Genomic DNA, 22,054 nt, shown 5'->3' with positions numbered 1-22,054 from the left:
ACAATACTGTATATAGCAATTCCACTGTACATTCTGTAAATCATATCTTCATTTACTCTGCACTTATATGTATATAAAACACTATATTCTTGCACTTCTGGTTAGATGCTAACTGCATTTCATTAGCTCTGTACTTGTACTCTGCATAAATGACAATAAAGTTGAATCTAATCTAATCTGTGCCTGTTAAATGGCAGATTCTTAAACTTTTGCTCCCTAAAGTTAAATGGTTTTTTTATGGCTTAATAGAGTGAAAAGTTATAGTTCACCCAAATGAAAAGCTGCCGAAAATGTACTCACCTCAGGCCATCCAAGATGTAGATCTGTTTCTGTATCAGATATGGAGAAATTTGTCATTACATCACCTGCGGATCCTCTACAGCAGGGGTCACCAAGTTCAGTCCTGGAGGGCCAGTGTCCTGCAGAGTTTAGCTCCAACCCTAATTAAACACACCTGAAGCAGCTAATCAAGGTCATAGGTATACTTGAAGCTTCCAGGCAGGTGTGTTGAGGCAAGTTGGAGCTAAACTCTGCAGGACACCGGCCCCCCAGGAACAAGTTTGATGACCCCTGCTCTACAGTGAATGGGTGCCGTCAGAATGAGAGTCCAAACAGCTGCTAAAAACATCACAATAATCCACAAGTAATCCATACGACTCCAGTCTATCAATTGATGTCTTGTGAAGCAAAAAGCTGCACATTTGTAAGAAACAAATCAATTTTTAAAGGGTTAGTTCACCCGAAAATATAAATTAGCCTTTGTTTTACGCATCCACAGGAACTGCTTCCGCATACGACAGTCAGCAGAAGTGAGAAAAAATGTTTATTACGTTTGAAAGATGGATATTTATCTTAGAAAAATGCATGGATTCTCTACAGGAGGCCTTTATTGACCCCCGGAGCCGTGTGAGGCATGTTTTATTATGGATACGCACACTTTATTTCACATCTTCTGAACTGTTGACAAAAAGCACCCCATTGTAATGCTTGGAGGGGCCAGGACAGTTTTTAATAACTCCGATTGGATTCGTCTGAAAGAAGAAAGTCATATACACCTAAGATGTTTTGAGGGCGAGTAAAACTCACTCCCTAATTTTCATTTTTGGGTGAACTAACCCTTTAAAGGGCTTTTTTCTTCAAACTGTGACTTCCAGTTAAAATACGAGTCCGCTATCCATAATCAGGAGAGAAATATGCGCACATCAAGCAGAGTTTACAAGCGACAACAGTCTAGAACAGTCAGTTCTATACAAATGAGGGTGGATTTTGATGTGAGAGAACAGGCACTGCTTTGTTTCTTACAAACATGCAACTTTTCACATCACAAAATATTAGTTAATGGACTGGAGTGGTGAGAATTACTTGTGGATTGTTGTGCTGCTACTATTAGTTGTTTAGACTCTAATTCTGACGGCACCCATTCACTGCAGAGGATCCATTGGTGAGCAAGTGATATAATGCTAAATTTTTCCCAAACTATACTTATGAAGAAACAAACCTTGTCACAGTAAGTTTAAAATTGACATGCTTATAATGAATAGACAAATTCCTAGTGCCAGTCACTCTCTGAGTGCAGTTAATGAATCACATATTTTAAAACAACTATGGATTTATCTTTAAAAAATATATTTGCCAACCCCGTTATAGTCAAAACTTTACAAAGTTGAACATTAGAGGGTTTTAAAAGAACTGAAGGTGCAAAAATAGCCTTAAATTCCATCTCATTACTCAGTGTTTGTTTTGTGCCATGCTATCACTAGTCACTGGTGACTTGGGCTAATAAAACACACCAGAAAACATGTTTGTTTACTTCATTTATTTCAATGCACTTTGATTAGTATATTTGTGCTGAAAGTTTTTATACTCCTAGAGGTTTTATATTTTGCGACTAAGCTGGGTGGGTTAGTAATGCACTTGGGCTAATGGTTGCACATTCACTAAACGGTCCAGCAGTGCACAAATGAGCCTGAACATGAGAACATAGCAGTGAAAATGATGGACAAGAATCAGCACATTAAGAAGACATCAGAAAATAAAGTGCAAAACAACGCCTGTGCTCTTCACAACCAAGAACTTCCAGAACATCAAAGACGAAAAGCTTAAAAGGAATATTCAACCCCCAAATCTCTTTTCTGTATAATTCACTCTCTCTCAGCTGTCAGAGATCCAATATCCCAGAATGCACCTCTTCACAGCCCACAATACCAGGTTTCTTGCTCTGTTGTTTTAATTAGTCACAATAAGTTTAAAACTGAATCACAAAAATTGGATTTGGTAAAATGTTTCTTCAAGCCATTTAAATTGAGGTAAGAGCATCAGGAATGGACAGTTTAACACAATCTAATGCCCCCATCATTCAAGTTCTAGAGTCGTCTCTGTGTGCATGTTCTAATTATGCAGACATACAGATCAGAAAACATGCACATCGTCCTCCGGTTCAGCACTCAATACAGTGAAATTTTCAGACACAGGATGATAAAATTCAACAAGTTAATAAAGGCTAGTTTCTATACCTGTTCCACCCACTAACACAAAGGTTGTGTATAACTCTGATCCAGTCACATTAACCTGTTTGAATTTAACCCAAGACCATGAAGGATCATAAAATCAGTGAAGCTGGACCTTCAGGTTAATGAAATCCAGAGAGAGCCATTCGGTTGACTGTAAATCCCACCACAAAGTGCTTATTCATAGAAACAAGATTTAAATGAACACCACGGATAATATTTCAACATACTCTTTTCTGAAAACACAGGAGAAAGGCGAAGGGAAATTTATATATCTTCTGGGACCGTTTAATTTCTTTATAATTACAGTTAAAATAGAATGTTGAAATGCTGATGAGTAAATTAGACCAGCAAAGCTGGTGAGTGAAGGTGTGTATCAGTGTGTGTGTGTGTGTGTGTGTGTGTGCGTGTCTATGTTCCTGTGGACACACACACACAAACAAGAAGTGTGGTAAAGGTGCTTATTGGACTGTAGTGACAGCTTCATGAATGGACTCGGCCACGTAGTCGATGTTCTTGGTGGTTAGGCCACACATGTTGATGCGACCGCTCGCCATTAGATAAATGTGCTTTTCTTTAATCAGGTACTCCACCTGCTTAGCTGTAAAACAGAAAATAACATTTTGAAATGGTTTAGTGACATATGTAAATTTGAAACTCATCAAACAAAACATCAAACTAAATGGCCACTGAAAACTAAATTTGCCTTTTTTTATTACTAGCTTTTAACTACTTTTCCCAGTACTAACTTTAAATTACTTTCCCAGTACTAATGTTTAACTATTTTCTAAGCACTAATTTTAACCATTTTACTTCAGTACGGTTTAACCGTTTTCTCAGTACTAACTTCTATTTTATCAGTACTATCTTTTAAGTATTTTCTCAAGTACTAACTATTTTCTAAATACTAGTCTTTAACCGTTTTCTAAAAACTAGTTTTAGCTAATCTATGATTACTAGCTTTTAACTATTTTCTTTAGTACTAACTTTTAACCTTTTTTAAAGTAGTAACTTTTAACTGTTTTAAGTACTAGCTTTTAACTATTTTCTCAGTACTAGCTTTTAACTATTTTCTCAGTACTAGCTTTTAACTATTTTCTCAGTACTAGCTTTTAACTATTTTCTCAGTACTAGCTTTTAACTATTTTCTCAGTACTAGCTTTTAACTATTTTCTCAGTACTAGCTTTTAACTATTTTCTCAGTACTAGCTTTTAACTATTTTCTCAGTACTAGCTTTTAACTATTGTCTCAGTACTAGCTTTTAACTATTGTCTCAGTACTAGCTTTTAACTATTTTCTCAGTACTAGCTTTTAACTATTGTCTCAGTACTAGCTTTTAACTATTGTCTCAGTACTAGCTTTTAACTATTTTCTCAGTACTAGCTTTTAACTATTTTCTCAGTACTAGCTTTTAACTATTTTCTCAGTACTAGCTTTTAACTATTTTCTCAGTACTAGCTTTTAACTATTTTCTCAGTACTAGCTTTTAAGTTTTTATTTTCAGTACAAGCTTTTAATTTTCTCAGTACTAGCTGTTAACTATGTTCTTAGTACGAGCATTTACCTACTCTTACTTTAATGCCTATTAACCTAAAAGGCTTCAAATAAAGATTTGAAACCACATCAAAGATTTCTCTTCAGTTGCAGTAATGTGTGATAATCAGTAGCTAAAGCATCTGTGACTGCCGTGTTAGAACAGATGTGTCCAGTGGTCAGACACGTGATGAATGGAGTGTGAAGTGCTAGGAGATACTTACGGTTGAGTCCGGTGAAGCTGAACATGCCGATCTGTTCAGTGATGTGCTCCCAAGTTCCTGGAGTTCCGAGTGCTTTGAGTTTTTCCTTCAGCTGAGCACGCATGAGCAGGACTCTGTCTGCCATGGTCTTCACATTGTCCTTCCTGTAGAAAGAGGGTAAAATGCCAGACTATAAATAACCTATAACTAAAACATGCACATACCCTGGTGAATCTCACAAAATCTGTCAAGAACACATCCAGGTCACATTTCATTGCAAAATCTAAAAAAAATCCCTGCACAGTCCTACATCTAAAACAAAAAACAAATCTACTGATTTGCAAAGAAAGCCTAATATTACCTAATTTGATCATGCTGAGTTCCAAAATATTAATACAACTTTCTACCATGTACAGTTTTAACAAAATAAGAATGAAGATTTATACATATGATGCAGAATGGTGCTATTATATTTTTTTAAATCAGCATAAATGAAAAGCAGTGCATTTAGTACTTTACAATTTAAATAATATGAAATAGTTTTTTTCTCATAACAGTAATGAATACGATTTTATTTTAAATGCACTAATGGGAATTTTGGGAGAAATGTGCATAGTTTTTATGAGAAACGCTTACAAATTATATAGGCCTACTTGCACAATTAAATGTTTTTTTTTTTTTAACCAAACGCATGAAACTAGATTAATTTGAATTGCATTCACCATTCCGCAAAGAGCTCAGGGGTGTTGAGTGTGATGGCAACCAGACGTGCGCCCTGGGACGGAGGGTTGGACCAGGTGATTCGAACGATCTTCTCCATTTGAGACAATACACGGTTCAAATTGTCTTGATCTTTGGCTACAACAGTCAGGTTCCCCACTCTCTCATCTGTGGAGTCAGATTAGTTTTTACAATCAAATGGTTCTGAACAAGGACACAGTGCAAAGCATTAAAATGTAATCTCTAACATGTAACACTGGAACCACTTACTGTACAGACCGAAGTTCTTTGAGAACGACTGGGCACAGAACAATTCAAAACCTTGTGACACAAAATAGCGGACAGCCCAGGCGTCCTGATCTAAATTTCCTGAAGCAAAACCCTGATAGGCTGAATCAAAGAAGGCAAACAGACTCTTTCGCTGATGAGAGAGATGAGAGAAGAAAAAAGTCAGATAACATCTCTGCCATGCAAAAATGCGTTTTAAGTAATTACACCTCCATTGAGGAACTTTTCAAGAACATTCTGTGTCCTGCATGACTCTACAATTTTATTAGGATTTGTTGACTTTAGGTGATTATGCAATAGTTAACTCAGTATTTATGAAACTGCTTAGAGTTTAAACTTAGACAACAGTAGGTTGTAATTGCACGTTGCGCTTAAATGGCTTATTACATGCAATTAGGATCCATTTTTGTACCGTGAGCTTCAGTGTTCTAATCTGAGCGAGATGATGTGAGGTTGTTGTGATGGTCTCACCTTCATGACATCAGAGATCTGCTTCCATTGGTCCTGGGTGGGATCTGTGCCGGTGGGGTTGTGAGCGCAGGCATGCAGCACAAAGATGGAGTGATCAGGTGCATTCTGACAGGAAAGACATGTTTTCATTTGGACTGTATAAAGCAGAGGTGTTCAAACTTTTTAATACAAAGAGCTAAATATCTCATTTCATTTAGGGCTGTGGGCCAAAATTAAATGTTGCATTATATCTAATTATATTAAAGTGCCCCTATTGTGGATTTTTGAAAATGACCTTTCATGCAGTGTGTAACACAGCTCTAAGTGAATGAAAACATCCTGCAAAGTTTTAAATCTGAAAGCGCACCATGTGCGCTCTCAAAAGAAAGAGTCGACTCTGAATCAATGAAACGAGTCATTTTTAAAACGAATCCCAAGCATTTTCATGTTGACGTCAACATGAAACATTAGCATATTGCCCGCCCACTTGTTGCGCACGCAGACCTGGGAAAACTTGATTTTCACTTTGGTCTGAATGAAAATGCTGATTCATTTTAGGAGCGTTAAAAATAGCTGTTTCCAATCGGACCAATCACAGCAGATTAGCGTCACGCAAAGGAGGGTTTGGAAAAATGAATCCTTGAGCGAATCGTTTGGGAGTTGTTGAGCAAATAAGGTAAAAATAAATGCATATTATAAGAAAATAAAAGTGTTTTTTGACCTTGCATGCATGTCAACCTGTTGTTGGGGACTCCCAAAACCAAAATATGAACCTTTCATTACCCATAATAGGAGCACTTTAAAATGTGATAAATAATAATAAAAAAAAAAATACAATACAATTTTTTAAAAACAAATGCACTTATTGTTTGTTATATTTCAATGCAAAAATAAACAAAAAAAGTGTTTCAAAAAAATATATAAGAAATTAAGTTATGCTTCAATGGCATTTTTTCCATTCCTCTTGTAATATGGTATAACAAGAAAAATCCTGATAAGTTTTCCTTGAAATAAAAAATAAAAAATAAAATACACTACCATTCAAGATAAGCTTGGGGTCAGTAAAATTCTTTTTATTTTTTTGAAATTATTCCCATGATGGCAAATCTGAATTTTCAGCATCATTACCCCAATCTTCAAGTGTCACGTGATCCTTCAGAAATCATTCTAATATGCTGATTTGCTGCTCAAGAAACATTTTTATTTCTTAAAATTATCATTTTGTGCTGCTTAATACTTTAAAATAGGATTCTTTGATAAATAGAAAGTTCAAAAGAACAGCATTTATTTGAAATAGAATTTTTTGTAACAATATAAACATTTCAAACTAGATCAATTTAATGCATCCTTGCTGAATAGAAGTATTAATTTCTTATTTAAAAAAATCTTTCTGACACCAAACTTGGTATAGTAGTTCACTCCACGTTTTTAAAAATGCCACTAAAGCAAGAAAATCTAAACTAATACCCTGATTGCCATGCTCAACACTTATTTTTGCACATAATCAAAGGTTTTTTTTTAGATAACATTTATCAATTACTGATAAATAAGTAACTATAATGAGCTTGTTTCGTTAAAGACAATGGAATTTCAAAATCACAACTAACCTCTAGGTCACCCAGAAAACCTTCGAGATCAAGTCCACGCTTCCCTGCATCCCAGTATTTGTATGGACGGATGTCCTCAAACCCAGCATTAGAGAAAACGGCATTGTGGTTCTCTTGAATGAAAGACCACAAACTGAACTGAACATTTTTTAGCATTTGAGATAATTACTTAAAAAAGTTAATTACTGAACTTAAGGTCAGCATGAAAATAGTTCAGCTCTTTTGAGGCAAAACTTTAACATATGCTTTATATTAGAATGACAGTTTTTACAGTATTTTCCTTGTGTAAATAGATCTTGTGCTCACCCCATGTGGGTGCAGACACATAAACTGGAGTTTTTGTGTTGTCAGTTCCATTGTACCAACGGCGAAGAAACTCAGCTCCGATCTTCAGAGCACCAGTGCCACCTAAACACTGCACAGCTCCAACCTGCAATACAAAAACAACAGAAACCTCCACATTAGTATGATACCGCTTCAAAATGTGGTCTCAAATAAACAATTTACTAAATCTGAAAATGTAATGATTTCTGAAGAACCATGTGAGACACTGCAGACTGGTGTAACGGCTTCTGAAAATTCAGCTTCGTCATCACAGGAATACATAACATTTGAAAACAAAACAGGTTTTTAAGCATCTCATCTGACCCGATTGTCCTTGATGGCAGGACTGTCTTCACCCAGAGCGATCTTAGATGAGCTTGAACGAAACTCTGGCAGGCCTAGAATGGGCAGGTACTCGTGGTTTAAACTATGGTCATCAGCGATCATCTTCTCCACTTTTCTCACCACAGGCAGAACCCAGGGCTGACATTCATCTGTCCTGTAGGCTAAGGGGAGAAAGAGGATGAACATTTAAACCAGACTGCTACAAAATACAAAAGGCAACATTTTGAATTGTACACCACCATTCAAATGTTTGATGCAAGTATTTTTTAAAAGAAATTAATACTTTTATTCAGAAAGGATGCATTACATTGATCAAAAGTGACAGCATATACATTTCAGTGTTCGAAAACAATTTTGTTTCAAATAAATACTTTTCTTATGAATTTTCTATTCATAAAAAATAGCCAAAAATATCATATGACACTGAAGACTGGAGTAATGATGCTGAAAATTCAGCTTTGCCATTACAGAAATAAATAAAACATTAAAATATAAGAAAATGGAAAACTTTAAATTGTAATATTTTACAATGTTTACTGTTTTACTGTATTTTTGGTCAAATAAATGCAGCCTTGGTGAGCAAAAATCAGTGAAAAAAACAGTGTACATTACAGCACCCTAAATTCCTATATAATCAATATCTGTCCTGCGTAATTGTTCCTTTTTTATCAGGCCTTTCTATAATCAGGATTTATCTGTGAACTTTCACCCAAGAGCAAAATTAGCTTATTCGACATTAATGGGGGAAGTCGTGGCCTAATGGTTAGTGAGTCTGCCTTGTAATCCAAAGGTTGCGGGTTCGAGTCTCCGGCCGGCAGGGATTGTAGGTGGGGGAGTGAATGTCCAGCGCTCTCTCCACCCTCAATACCACGACTGAGGTGCCCTTGAGCAAGGCACCGAACACCGAACCCCCAACTGCTCCCCGGGCGCCGCAGCATAAAATGGCTGCCCACTGCTCCGGGTGTGTGTTCACGGTGTGTGTGTGTACTTTGGATGGGTTAAATGCAGAGCACGAATTCCGAGTATGGGTCACCATACTTGGCTGAATGTCACTTCACTTATCACTTATCATTAATGTGTACTGTTCATATCCTGATGCAATTCTTGTACACAAGAAACCTACACAAATACAGAACATACGTTCTGTACACAAACTTGTAAAGCTTTTAAATCAAAATATTGTGAGCAATGATTTTAATCTGCATGTCTGAATGCATCAAATATTAGATTAATAAGCAATTTATGGTGCAACAACATATCCAGTTTAGTATAATTATCAGCCTTTTTTTTTTTGAATAAGAGAAAATTTGCATATTCTGAAGCATATTTTTGTCACCTTCTGCAGAAGTATGACAAGATGTAGGTAGACACTGTAAATGTCTGTAGAAAGCACGTGAAATCAGTGTGAGGGATAATTATTTCAATCTGAGGAAAGACCACAAGCCAGGGGGAGGTGTTCAAAATCAGTCCACACAATCATGACTTTCATCTTTTGCTCGTGTCTCAGAACCTCAGGAGTCGTGGTGTCAGCAGGGTGTCAGGAAAAGCGGAAGATAAAGATAATCCTCCCAGAATCCTCTGAGGTCAAGCTCTCTAACCGGGATCAGAAATAACCACACAGCAGATGACACATGACAACTGCTTCTACACAATAATACTGTCGACATATCACAATCTATTCATCCCCAGTGAACAGCACTGCACATGGGCCTGGTCTCCAATAGAAACGACCAGTGCTGGAAGAGTAACTCTATCCTTTAATATATTTAGAAACCCTAGATGCCTCTGGAGCTAAATGCGATGACTTTAGTTTAATGTCAAACCACTGTTTCATTTAATGTGATATAATACAAGCCATTTACAATTTAACACCAATTCATTTTTTATTATATATTGTCTATATTTTAGAGCAGGGGTCACCAAACTCGGTCCTGGAGGTCCCGGTGTCCTGCAGAGTTTAGCTCCAACCCTAATCAAACACACCTGAAGCAGCTAATCAAGGTCTTGCTTGGTATACTTGAAACTTCAAGGCAAGTGTGTTGAGGCAAGTTGGAGCTAAACTCTGCAGGACACCAGCCCCCCAGGACCGTGTGGTGACCCCTGTTTTAGGGTAGTAGTCATTAAAATATGAAATAAGACTAATAGAAAAAAATGGTCATTATAAACAAACAGCTGTTACATCTGACTTTTTTAATTTTTTTTAAAGTAGCTCTGCACAATGTTGGGGTGCTTTTTAAGCAGTATTTAATAGATTATTAATATGTAAATTATTTAAAATAATAATTAAATAGCAAATATTTTTTTTTTAAATTCAATTTCAAACATGCATTTAAGCATGCAGTTCAAATGTTGGGTCCTTTCACTCAGACCAAATACAATTTTAAGTTTGTATTAGTCTATCAGTACCATTATAAACAAAAAAAAAAACAATAATTCAATATCAGATCTGTATGCATGACTTGCCTATAGTCTGAAAATATATACACGTCAAGCAGTTAAGAATATAACAGTTTAATGTCAAATCATGCATGGAGTATCTCATGTTACTGATGCTGTTATTGGATCCCAGATAACTGATAACCATCATAACTGGACCATCATAACCATTCAAAACTAAACAGGCTATATTTCACTCTAATTTATAAAACAGACATTTTAAATGCAATGATCTGCAGAACAGACATATGTGTTCGGTTCTTATTATATATGAGGCCTACTGTTGTCAAAGAGGATAAAAGTGTGTGCATGGACAAAACCACAATTAAACTGACATTCATTTTCATATATTCTGATATTGATATAAAGCGCATCTCTCACCTCCGACTCCCAGATTCACTTTGCTGGGATTCTGATCTTCACGGAAATCTGCTGTCAGTTTAAACACTGCGACAGGAGCAGCTTGCGGGACTTCGCCAAATATCGACATGATGTCGTGTTAATATTTCTACAAATCTTGAGCGAGACTGATACGCAGGTACCGCTGGATTGAAGTGCGGCGTAATAGAGACAGACAGACTTTAACCTTCAAATGGGAGATTTGGGCAATGGAGGACAGGCGTGTCTAAACTAACCAATAGAAACTCAGAAGTTTATGTTTGACTCGAATATTACCCAATCACCTTTTAGTACTGGAAGGTCAAACCGCTACGTCATCAAAGAACACTGTGGGGACCAATGACAACTCGAATGTGTAAGAGCGACGTGCCTTTTGACCAATGATGAAGAAGAGAAGGCGGGCTACGTTTGCTTCAATAGGCAGCGTTGTTTTCATTCACTCCCACAGAGTTATTTGAGTTCCATATCCAGATATCTGGATTACATTTGAAGTTGTGTAATTTATTTATGGCTGTTATCTGCTTTTACGAAAACAAAAGTTTCATAACATCCTGCTTAGTTCACTTTAATGATGTTATCAGTACTCTGTACTTCCACCAGATATCAATCAAAAACACTGCTGTATTTGATATTGCTATCAAATTACAACACAGTAAGTTTATATAAATGTGGTAAAATATCACTCCTAGCTAATTTAATTGAAGAAGCAGAGCACCTGTTTTGGATAGACTTCACAAATAATAATAATTATCACAAATAAATACAATTACGTTTTTTAATAAATGCATTATATGTCAGACTATTTAAATAATCAGACAACAATAACAAAATACAATCAATTTCTACACTGTGTTTTGCAAAACTGGCCTCAATATTTAGTCTATTTATATTGAATCAAGATTTACAATGAAACTCATCCAGAAATGCAAAAATTACAACTGTACAACTTTTAAAGCATTACAAATTTATGTAAATACCCTTTACATTTTATTATTATTATTATTATTATATGCTCAATTGCTGGCATATGAGAATGAGAGAATGAGAGATGATATATCATATCATATCCCTTTATATTATGTACATTTGCAGTCAAAACTTTCCATACACCTTTCAGAATCTGCAAAATGTTAATTATTTTACCAAAATAAGAGGGATCATACAAAATGCATGTTATTGTTTATTTAGTACTGACCTGATTAAGATATTTAACATAAACGATGTTTACATATAGTCCACAAGATAAAATAAGGGCTGAATTTAAAAAAATGAACTCGTTCAAAAGTTTACATACACTTGATTCTTAATACTGTGTTGTTCCCTGAATGATCCAAATAATTATATTTTTATTTTTTTAGTTATAGTTGTTCATGAGTCCCTTGTTTGTCCTGAACAGTTAAACTGCCTGCTGTTCTTCAGAAAAATCCTTCAGGTCCCACAAATTCTTTGGTTTTAAAGCATTTTTGTGTATTTGAACCCTTTCCAACAATGGCTGTATGATTTTAAGATCCATCTTTTCACACTGAGGACAACTGAGGGACTCATTTGCAACTATTAGGTTCAAATGCTCACCGATGCTCCAGAAGGAAAAGCCATGCATTAAGAGCCGGGGCGTGAAAACTTTTGAACAGAATGGAGATGAGTACATTTTTCTTGCTTTGCCTAAATATCATATTTTTTCATTTAGTACTGCCTTTCAGAAGCTACAGAAGATACATGTTTTCCAGAAGACAAATTCAGCTATTATTTTCTCTTGTGGACTATATGTAAACATATTTTATGTGAAATATCTTATTCAGGTCAGTACTAAATAAACATGCATTTTGTATGATCCCTCTTATTTTGGTAAAATTATTAATATTTTGCTGATTTTGAAAGGTGTCTGTAAAGTTTTGACTTCAACTGTATTTAGTCTATAAATGTTTTTATTTTTCTTGTACATAGGCACATACAAATACATTTAGAGAAGACAAAAAAAGATTTTGTATGTCATGTGCCTGTGAGACCACAAGGTGGTGGTCTAAGCTTTTCATACTGTCCCACACATAAACACTTATGATGTTTTAAGGTCTCTAATGGAATCATAATTCAAGGCCCTAGAGGAAAAAAGGAAACATGAGCTGTTCTGTGGTATTTATAATCATGAAGGTCTCTAAAAATGTATTTTCAGACAACAGGTGACCTCTTGTTCACTATCTTACCCTTTTCCATGATTTCTTTCAATAATAGGTGACTTATTTTGAAGTTAGCTAAAAAAATGGATCATAATAGCCAACATTTAAACTTAAAGAATGTTTTTGTTTGTTTGTTTTTGATCATGAGCTTTTAAAGGATATATTGCAATGGTCAGAATAGGTAGGCCACTGTTTGAAAGCCACTCCAGACAGCCTGTATGTTGTATCCAAAAATGTAGATTTTTGTCAGCTTAAGAGATTGCATGCTTTTACATCTCTTGACCTGCTATTAGCGAAAGATATGAACCTGAAAAAGATACGGAGCTGCCATCTCCCTCTTAGAGAGAGTGGCAGCACCATCAGATAACTTATCAACCTCAAATCACCTGCACAACCCAGACCTGTATTTCAAGTACTGTGATTGTGTTGTGTGAGAAAGTGAGCAAATCATTTAAATAACTTGCACAATCCTAAGATTTTAATTATTAAATCATGCTTCTCAATAAAAAAAAATAGAGATTCCGAAAGGGGTTTTAATGCCACAATAATACCACAGAAAAAGTGATTTTGGGTTCCCCAAAGAACCTTTTTAGTGAACAAAATACATTTCTAAAAATAACAATTTTTTCTTTGTTTAAAGAACTTTTTAGTAATCTAAAGAATCATTTTCCACTGTATTATTGGCATCTATGGTTGCATGAAGAACCTATTGATAATATTGGTTGAAACTTTCCATTGGAAAAAAAAAGGTTGTCCCATGGATGTTAAAGATACTTCGTGGAAGCATAAAGAACCTTTGCTTTAAAGAGTGAACTTATCAATAAAATATCATATGCATAATTCTCATGATTACTCTACCAACTCCATGGCTTAGGTTTGTGTTGGGAGGATCTTATGCCCTCACAACCCCCAGGAGGTATGGAGGAGTAACTTCTACACCTGCAGCATGGCCTCCATCTCTGTCTCTCAACCCCAGTGCAGTAGATGTTTGCATTCTTTGCCGGTCAGTAAGGGTAGCTTACCTGTGTGTTAACTGTCAGCTTTGTAATTATGGGATTTGGAGCTTCCACCACAAGGTTTGTTGGCCTGGGGACAGACAGAGAGAGACAGGCTGAGAGAAGAGCGGAGACCACAGAAGCATATGACACAAGTGCCTCCTGGGGAAACGTTTGCAGCTTCTGTCAGCTAATACCATATCAAAGAGCATTCATTAGAGACCCGCCTCAACAAATATGAAAACACTAGAACATTATAAGTTTGTAATAACATCAACAAACATCTGAACACATTCAATCTTACATAATGAGCAGCTTCATTCTAATGAACTGTACAAATAAACACAAAACAGTGTTCAAAAGGTATAATTTGAGAAGTATTATGACTTCAAAACCATGCACGGACCATGACGGAAAGTCAGCAACTCATACCAAACATGTACACAGAGCGACATTCCAGTGCAGGACCTCCTCGTGTTGTTCACGTGTTACATTAGCCTCCCTGCTAAGGGTCAGCGCACTTCACTGAGTGAGGGCCTTTTCTAAACTCCATGTTGGTTATTTTGTTTTCTGTTGCCAGTTTCATCAATTCTGTTTGATGGACTTCACTGAAAGACCACCATGTTTTCCCTTCACTGCATTCTGAGTTTGTGGACCCGAGACGTTCCTGTTACCGAGACCAAAAGAGAGCAGCTATAGGTGGAGCCCAGTAAGTAGGTTAAATATCATGAGTCACTCTTTAAGAAAAGACAGAAGAAAGACAGAGGGGAGAAAAAAAAGTGTAGCAGGAGACACCTCTTAACGATCCAGAGTGGGCATGTTATGAGGGACATGTTGGTAAGAGATACGCTGTAGTTGGAGAAATGGGCTAAAATGTCCAATAACACATATTTCATCTGACAGCACCGAAACTCGTCGTATCTCAGCAAGAATGTAACTGCATATTCAGTACTGGGGCAACAAACGTAATAGATTATATGGCTGTTTTAACATGTTATTTGTTTTATCAGATACTACTTATTATTTTATTAATATTATTTTCATTGTATTTTTATATTTAAATAGCAACATATTTCAACATCATATATTTACATCAATTTAAAAGTTAATTAAAATTTTATTTTATTTAAGCTGAGGTTTATTTTATTTCAAGTAAAGGGAAATATAAATCACTCGAGTTTAATTGGTCTGCTAATAAAATAATTAAACATTTCCATCGCATATCCATTTTTTTTTAATAGCATTTTGGGGTAAAATGGCATTTTAAACATTTTAGAAATAAAATTGCTAACTCCTTGTTTTGGTAATTTAATAGCTAACTTGTATCCTATGATAGTTATGCAGAACAACTTATTAATCAGTGATATTTACCTTGATCATGTTCTCAACAACCGAGAAAACTTTTTGGTAACCTCTGAAAAAAAAAAAATGCTATTGGGAAAAATTGTTAGTTGTTGCGAATATCAATTGTGGGACATTTGTTGTAATTTGTGCAAATACTTATATACATATAATAATTCATATGATGTTTTTTATAGTTTAAGATGGACAGTTTGGGTCTGCGGCAAGAGCGAATCACTACAAACTATTATTGCAAATGTAATCTTGATTAAACAAAAGTTTCTCAGATTTAACCCTTGGGACATAAGCATTGAAAAAAATAATCATCAACTTAAGAATCAACCAAATCTGAACACTGAAATGAAGTGTCCTCCTCAGTGTCTATGGTGGTTACAGCCCTGTATGTCAACATGAATAAAAGTATGATGCATAAGTGCTGTTAAGTGTGATTAAAGTGTCATTACTCATTGAAAGGCTAATCCATTATAGTTCTGTACAAACAGAACAAGTCACACCCTATTTATTGAAGGCCGAACACATTTACTTGTATGATTTTCATTCTAGCAAGACACAGATATGTGTATGCCTGTCTACATACTGAACAGATGTTCCTTTTCTTCCAATTTTGACCTCGACTACTTTTCGATCTGACCGTTTTAAACAATGGGAGGAAGTGCAACCTCGTGTCTACAAGTCTACTGCCACCAATTGGTTTACGTCTTATTGAAAAGAACAAATAAACATACACGAAAGGGCCGTACAAACATTGTCTTAATTCATACTTCACCACAAACATGTCAAAATGGCAGGAGAAACATAGCTGATACATGCAGCTGTCCACAATTAGCCTTTATTTACTTCAGTCACCAGATTCAGAGCCTTTGTATGAACACTGGGATTGTCACTCGCAAAAATATATCAAACACAACATTCTCTTTGCCATCTGAATCTCTGAATCATGATATTTGGAGGTTGTGAAACCACACAATTATGCTTGTTTGAATTAGCAGCTCTGACAAATGTGTAATCGCACAAATATTTGCAAAGCAGATTTGACAAGAAACCGCATCTATATGGTCTCAGAGATTATAAATGTAGCACACTAATACTTCTGATTATTCAGCAATAAATAGTAAAGTCACGGCAATGAAAGAAATCCATCGCAATCACAGCGCCTGACAACTTGGAAGAGTGCATGTTCCTACACGTCTGCTATGAATACTTCTGAGAACTTCTCTTTTCGTCCTACACTGTCATACTGCCATTTGTTGCCCTTAAGAAGCCAAGCAAATAAATACATTAAAGGTAATACATCTCATTTCAACAAGACTTGTCGACTTTAATATGTTAAGAAAGACTGTATAATCATTCATTATAATCAATAAGAGTTTTTAATGAAATAATAAAAAGTTTATTTCATTTGTCTTCCAACATGCTTGTTCTGAAACATTTCCAAACCACAAAGTATTTTTTTTTTATTCGGTGGAAAATATTACAATATTATAATATAAATAAAAATACCTAATTATCAAATCATATTTTTACTTTTGAAAGCAAATGTTGACCAAAATATATCTCAATCTGAAACCATAGCATAGCTTGATTTTCCTTCTCTAGTTTCACGTTCTCACGTTTCTTGAGACCACAGTTGTCTATTTGGTACTAAGTTTGGAAAAAACGCCATTGGGGCAAAATTGTTGGTTGTGGTGGAAATGGCACCACAACTGTTTATCACAATCGTCAATTGATCAACAAGGCCTGCTTGTACAAACCAAGGGATTCCCAGGACTGCAATCTCAGGGGCTGCACACAACTGCCTATTTCCCAACAGAAACGAGTCGTTCCAAATCCAAGGCAAATGTAGGAGCAGAAACGAGCTTCCTTTTTATTTACAGCTGCGACGGCGAATGAATGGGATCTCATGCTCGAATAGAAACAAATTGTCAGTTTGATGGGAGACGCCACACTGGCTGCACTGAGTAACACAGGCTCCCCGCTCGCAACATGTTTATCCAGTGGAAGGTCATGTGGTGTGCATCTCCAAATGAACAACATATAAATCTGAATAAAATTAATTGTATTATTGTTTGAATGACAATCTTTGTAAACTGTGCGCATACCAGCGGTCAGATGAACTTGAAGCAACCTTTCCTTTTATTTTTGCCTCTCTGCCACAGCCCAGGGAATGTTTAGACAAAAAAGAGGAAATCTAGCCGTTCACATCCCACTCGAAGACTTTGTGTAGCTACTCTGTGTCTTAATCACCCCTGTCTGTTGTAATCGAATATTTAGTTTACGGCCTTCCTCTCTCACCACATTACCCACGGCATAGGTCACACACATTACAGGCTAAACGCTCGGTAATTTGTGCACATGTATACAAACACACACCTGCAGGGTTAAGGCCATGAGGGAAAATACAGCTGTCTAATTTATTAGTCCCAGGAGGCTGTGTGGATTTCTCCTGGCCTGACTTCCGTCAGCGGGCTTCCAGACCAGACCTCCCTAACTCAGAGCTCTGGTGTGACAGGGAATGTCTGGTGCTGCAGCGCCTCGCCTCCCTCCTTTCCTCCCCGTCTGCGGCAGAAACGGGGAAGGCTATCAGTCATACGGCTGGGTCAGATGCACAATGGATCCCGGCGAGGTCTCAAGGCCTGGCGCAGCACACGGCCTGAAACCAGGAGCTGATAAGACTCACCTTCCGGGACCTAACAGGATCTGCACCTCCTCAGATATGCCTTCTGTATATATGGATGGTTTTCTGGGCCTGTTGAGAACCATGTGAGAAAAATTCCTCTGTTTGGCCACTGCAAAGAGTCCTTACCTGCGTGCGATCTTAAAAATAACAGCTCTTTATTGGCATCTTTGGTTCCATGAAGAGCGTGTCACATCCAAGTAGCCTTTCAATTCCACAGAAGCTTGTTTATAGCAGAAAAAAAAGATTATTAAAATGTTCCTCACATTAAGAAAATATGATTCGTTTAAGAACTGCTCGCTGAAAGGTTCATTTGGTAACCAAATATGAAACATTTTGGAACATTTATTTTTGTGAGTATGGGAGATAGTCTAGTATGGGTTAAAGCAACTGTATGTACATTTATAAATATAAACTTTGAAATGTTAGTTTCAAAATTATTTTTATGGTACATTGACTTCCAATAGTACTACGTTCGAATGGAATTCCACTCACTTAACTGTAGGGGGCTCCAAAGTGGCAACAATACACAAAACTACATACAGTTGCTTTAAAACGCTGCAGATATTCATCTAAAACATATTCTCAATTCATAAACATGAATTGACATTCTATTCTCACAGACTTTGGATTTGAGCCTAAACACTGGCTTTGAGTTTGTACAGAATGCTGTGATGTCAATGAGCAGTTGATGGCCCGAAAAGACGCAGGCCCTTGACCCACTTCTGGTACCTCTACATCTAACCTCAGTCAGCGTCCAGATGAAGATGATCTATTGGCCTCTCCCTCCCTCTGCTGACCGCCTCACTGTCATGGTGCTCAGGCCTGGGTTTTGTTAGGTCCAGGAAACAGGCTCTTCCTTTACATAAACATGGGCCTAAAACCTTTTTTTTAGGACTGGCATCGGCACGCAACCGTTTCGGTACCTCAATGTTTAGTTTTTAATACTAATAATTAAACTATAGATAATTATGGTTTTAAACACTAAAGCGCCATGCAGTAAACATTTCGGAAGATGGGAGAATTTAAGGTAAAAATAAGTAAACAACTGAAAGGAAAATTATAATTAACATAAAGCTACAGATGTTTGTGTGACGAACTTCTGAACAAAAACTAAAGGGACAAGTTGGCTACTAGACAATAGCAATAACACCACAGTCACCACAGAAATAATTCATTTAATTTACAATACCTGAAAATCTTCAAATCTAAAATCATAATATATCCTGCAAACAAGTAAATAGCACATGAAATAGGTACATCTTTATACAGCTGACCTCAATATAATTAGATGCTAAAACAAATTTATCCAATATCATTATGCGGTCTGATAGAAATCGCCTATTGTAAAAAAGTAATATATATAAAAAAAACAAAAAAAACATGCAGTTGTTCTGCTCTGACCATTAAAATTTATTTCGGTTATTTCAGAAATAATTAATATTTTTGTCTTAGATAAAATCACTCCTTTGTTAAGGTTATCTGTACAAAACATTTAATTTAACTTAATTTAATCGCAAATTATATTAACAGAACTGTCTAGGCTGTAATATAATATAATATAATGACAAGATGTTTTTTTTTTTTTTCAAATGGATACCGGAGAAAAAAAAACACTTGAATGTGTTCTAATTTATTTTCGACCTTCTGTTAAGATAACGCAATATTAAAACAAATAGGCTATTAACAGTACTTCCATATAACCAGGGCAAACCGGACGAAGCGTTTCAATTACTGCTGTATATTCTGATGTTGATATCATCAATATGTCCATCCATCAGGACACTGGAGACTCCAGAGGAGAGTCCTGTGCAGACATGCGCTCTTCACGGTCAGCTTGGCTTCATGCTTGACTGAGACTCTCCTCATCCTAATGGTGCTATTAACCAGACAAAACACTCACACACTTTAGTCGTGTGTGGGGCAAAGATTACTACAGATCAGATAAAAACACGCGACACCCTCCAAAGCTCTGGTCATGGGGATACCTGCATTAATATTAGGCCTATTTGTATTCTACTTTTAATTTAATCCGCGCTTTGACAACCAAATATGACCAAAACGTTCTATGGTGTTTGTCATCGTGTCAGCACATGGAGTTATCACGATGTGTGGAAAACATTTTAATAACCGTGACAGATAAGTGGTGCTGGTTTAAAAGACGGAAAAAGAAAAAAAACTTTTTGAACTGATATTTTTGAGGGTGCAGTATAAAGCATAAATCAAAAACCTAAACAAAATGTTAGGCCCACTGCCAATGAGTACACCAATATATTAACAACTGCATGTGTCACTAGGTCAACATGCTGTTTAACGATAAAGATAACGCAGCATCATAAAATCCTTATGAATGAATGAATGAATAAATAAATAAAAACAAGGGAATGATTATTGAGTGAATTACAGCAAATCTCATGAAATTAATGTACCTTGCCGTTCGGTTCTTAAAAGCTAGAAGCCCTCCACACCGACTTTCCTCCTGAGCCATTAGTCTTGGGACTGGAGGACAGAAAGCTGATCTAAACAGCACTGTTGATAGCTAACGGATGAGATAATCTCGTCTCTCTATCCTTTTCTTTTCTCTTCTTCTTAGTCTCTGGTAGGCTTTGTCTCTGGCGCCGGAGCAGGAGCTCAGAGAGACACCGATGCGCATCATTGCGTCCTCAAACAGGTTTCCTGCGCACCCACCTCACAATAAGTGATCGATACCTGGGACTGGACGCATGATGGAAAAAGAAATTATAGAAAACCTACGATTTCTGGTTCTGGTGCTATTTTTTCTTCGGCGCAAATGAAGCACATCACGGGGTCTCCAAAATAGATGTAGAACTTTTGAGATTTTGAATGAAAAACTGTTTAGTTTTTAATCAGTCATAGGCACAACATATGTAAAGTTTAATGTTATGCTTAATATTCCTTCTAGTGAAATAGAGGTAATCGATGCGACAAAGTCAGACAATTTTAACCATTGTATTTCTACTCGATTGTGCGTAAAGTGATCAAAACGCAAAGGTGAATATTACATTAGCAAATCATTTATCATATTTACAGCTTTTGGAAAGGTGAAGACAGATTTTTGTTTTACGAGCAAAAGACGAAATTTAAATAAATAAATTAGAAGATGACGACGAAGAATCTGGAATCAAGATTGGGTGAAAATTCTCGGTTAAACCAGAATCGACATCTTTAAAAAAAAAAAAAAAATCCAGGTATAAATCTGTTGCGTTTCCATAGAAAAGAAATTACAGTAAGCTTGACCACTAATGGAAATCTGCCCTTCTTAAAATTTATTTTCTATTTTAAAAAACTTTTTTTTTTTTTTTTTTAGAAAACTAGAACTTCTTAAGATTCTCTCATACAGACGCACGCACACACACACACACACACACACACATACAGACACCATTTGTCTCTCACACGCACAAACAAAGTTATGTTTAAATCCGCTTGCTGCTTAATTGTCAAAAGTCTGCAGCTGCTTTTGCTCCAGCTTGACTGTCTAATGGCACACAAGTGTGGTGCAGGTCAGATCTAAATGGGATAATAGCAGCAGCAGGGTTAAGCATCTTTTCCAGAGAAAACTCAAAGAATATGCGGCTGATTAAAAATAAAAATTGTTCATTTATTATCCGCAACTCTTCATATCAGTAACGCTTTTAGGGAGTTATTTAAGGCATATGAAACATATATAATAATATACATTTCTTGACGTCATATTATAAGTTCTTCAGATCGGCGTTTTTGTTTCTGGGTTCTTACAAGAAATAAAAAAATAAAAAGTTATTTTCAAAGCTCAAAAAAGTCTTATATGACATCAGGATTTAAAACTTTTTTTGCTTCAGGAAACATACTTCAGTCTTATCGTGGTAAAAGATGATTCGAAATATAAATTGTGCAGAACAAATGGATTTGCATTGAGCAGATGAGCACGAGTCATTTAACATGATTTACATTTTCATAAGCACTTTGTGGGAGAATGTATTCTTGAGCTGGATCACACCAAATCTTCTCTTTACTAACTCTGAAGGGGATTTCG

The 22,054-nt window shown here is 36.2% G+C and overlaps 1 protein-coding gene across 1 annotated transcript; it reads right to left on the bottom strand.

Annotated features, from left to right (window-relative positions):
* Positions 1-1,797: 1,797 nt before the first annotated feature.
* LOC306884556 (aspartate aminotransferase, cytoplasmic-like) lies at positions 1,798-11,035 on the bottom strand. Its single transcript, XM_079440516.1, has 9 exons — positions 10,796-11,035; positions 7,958-8,139; positions 7,616-7,739; positions 7,310-7,422; positions 5,724-5,828; positions 5,235-5,385; positions 4,967-5,132; positions 4,266-4,408; positions 1,798-3,108 (listed from the first exon to the last, which is right to left on the bottom strand). The coding sequence occupies exons 1-9, from the start codon at positions 10,902-10,904 to the stop codon at positions 2,969-2,971; spliced, it is 1,233 nt and encodes a 410-aa protein (XP_079296642.1). The 5' UTR covers positions 10,905-11,035; the 3' UTR covers positions 1,798-2,968.
* Positions 11,036-22,054: the final 11,019 nt, after the last annotated feature.

The sequence above is a fragment of the Barbus barbus genome (genome assembly GCF_936440315.1).
Source record: "Barbus barbus genome assembly, chromosome: 18".
NCBI lineage: Eukaryota > Metazoa > Chordata > Actinopteri > Cypriniformes > Cyprinidae > Barbus > Barbus barbus.
Note: the sequence above shows the minus strand (reverse complement) of the source record. Positions and strands in the feature narration are given on the sequence as shown.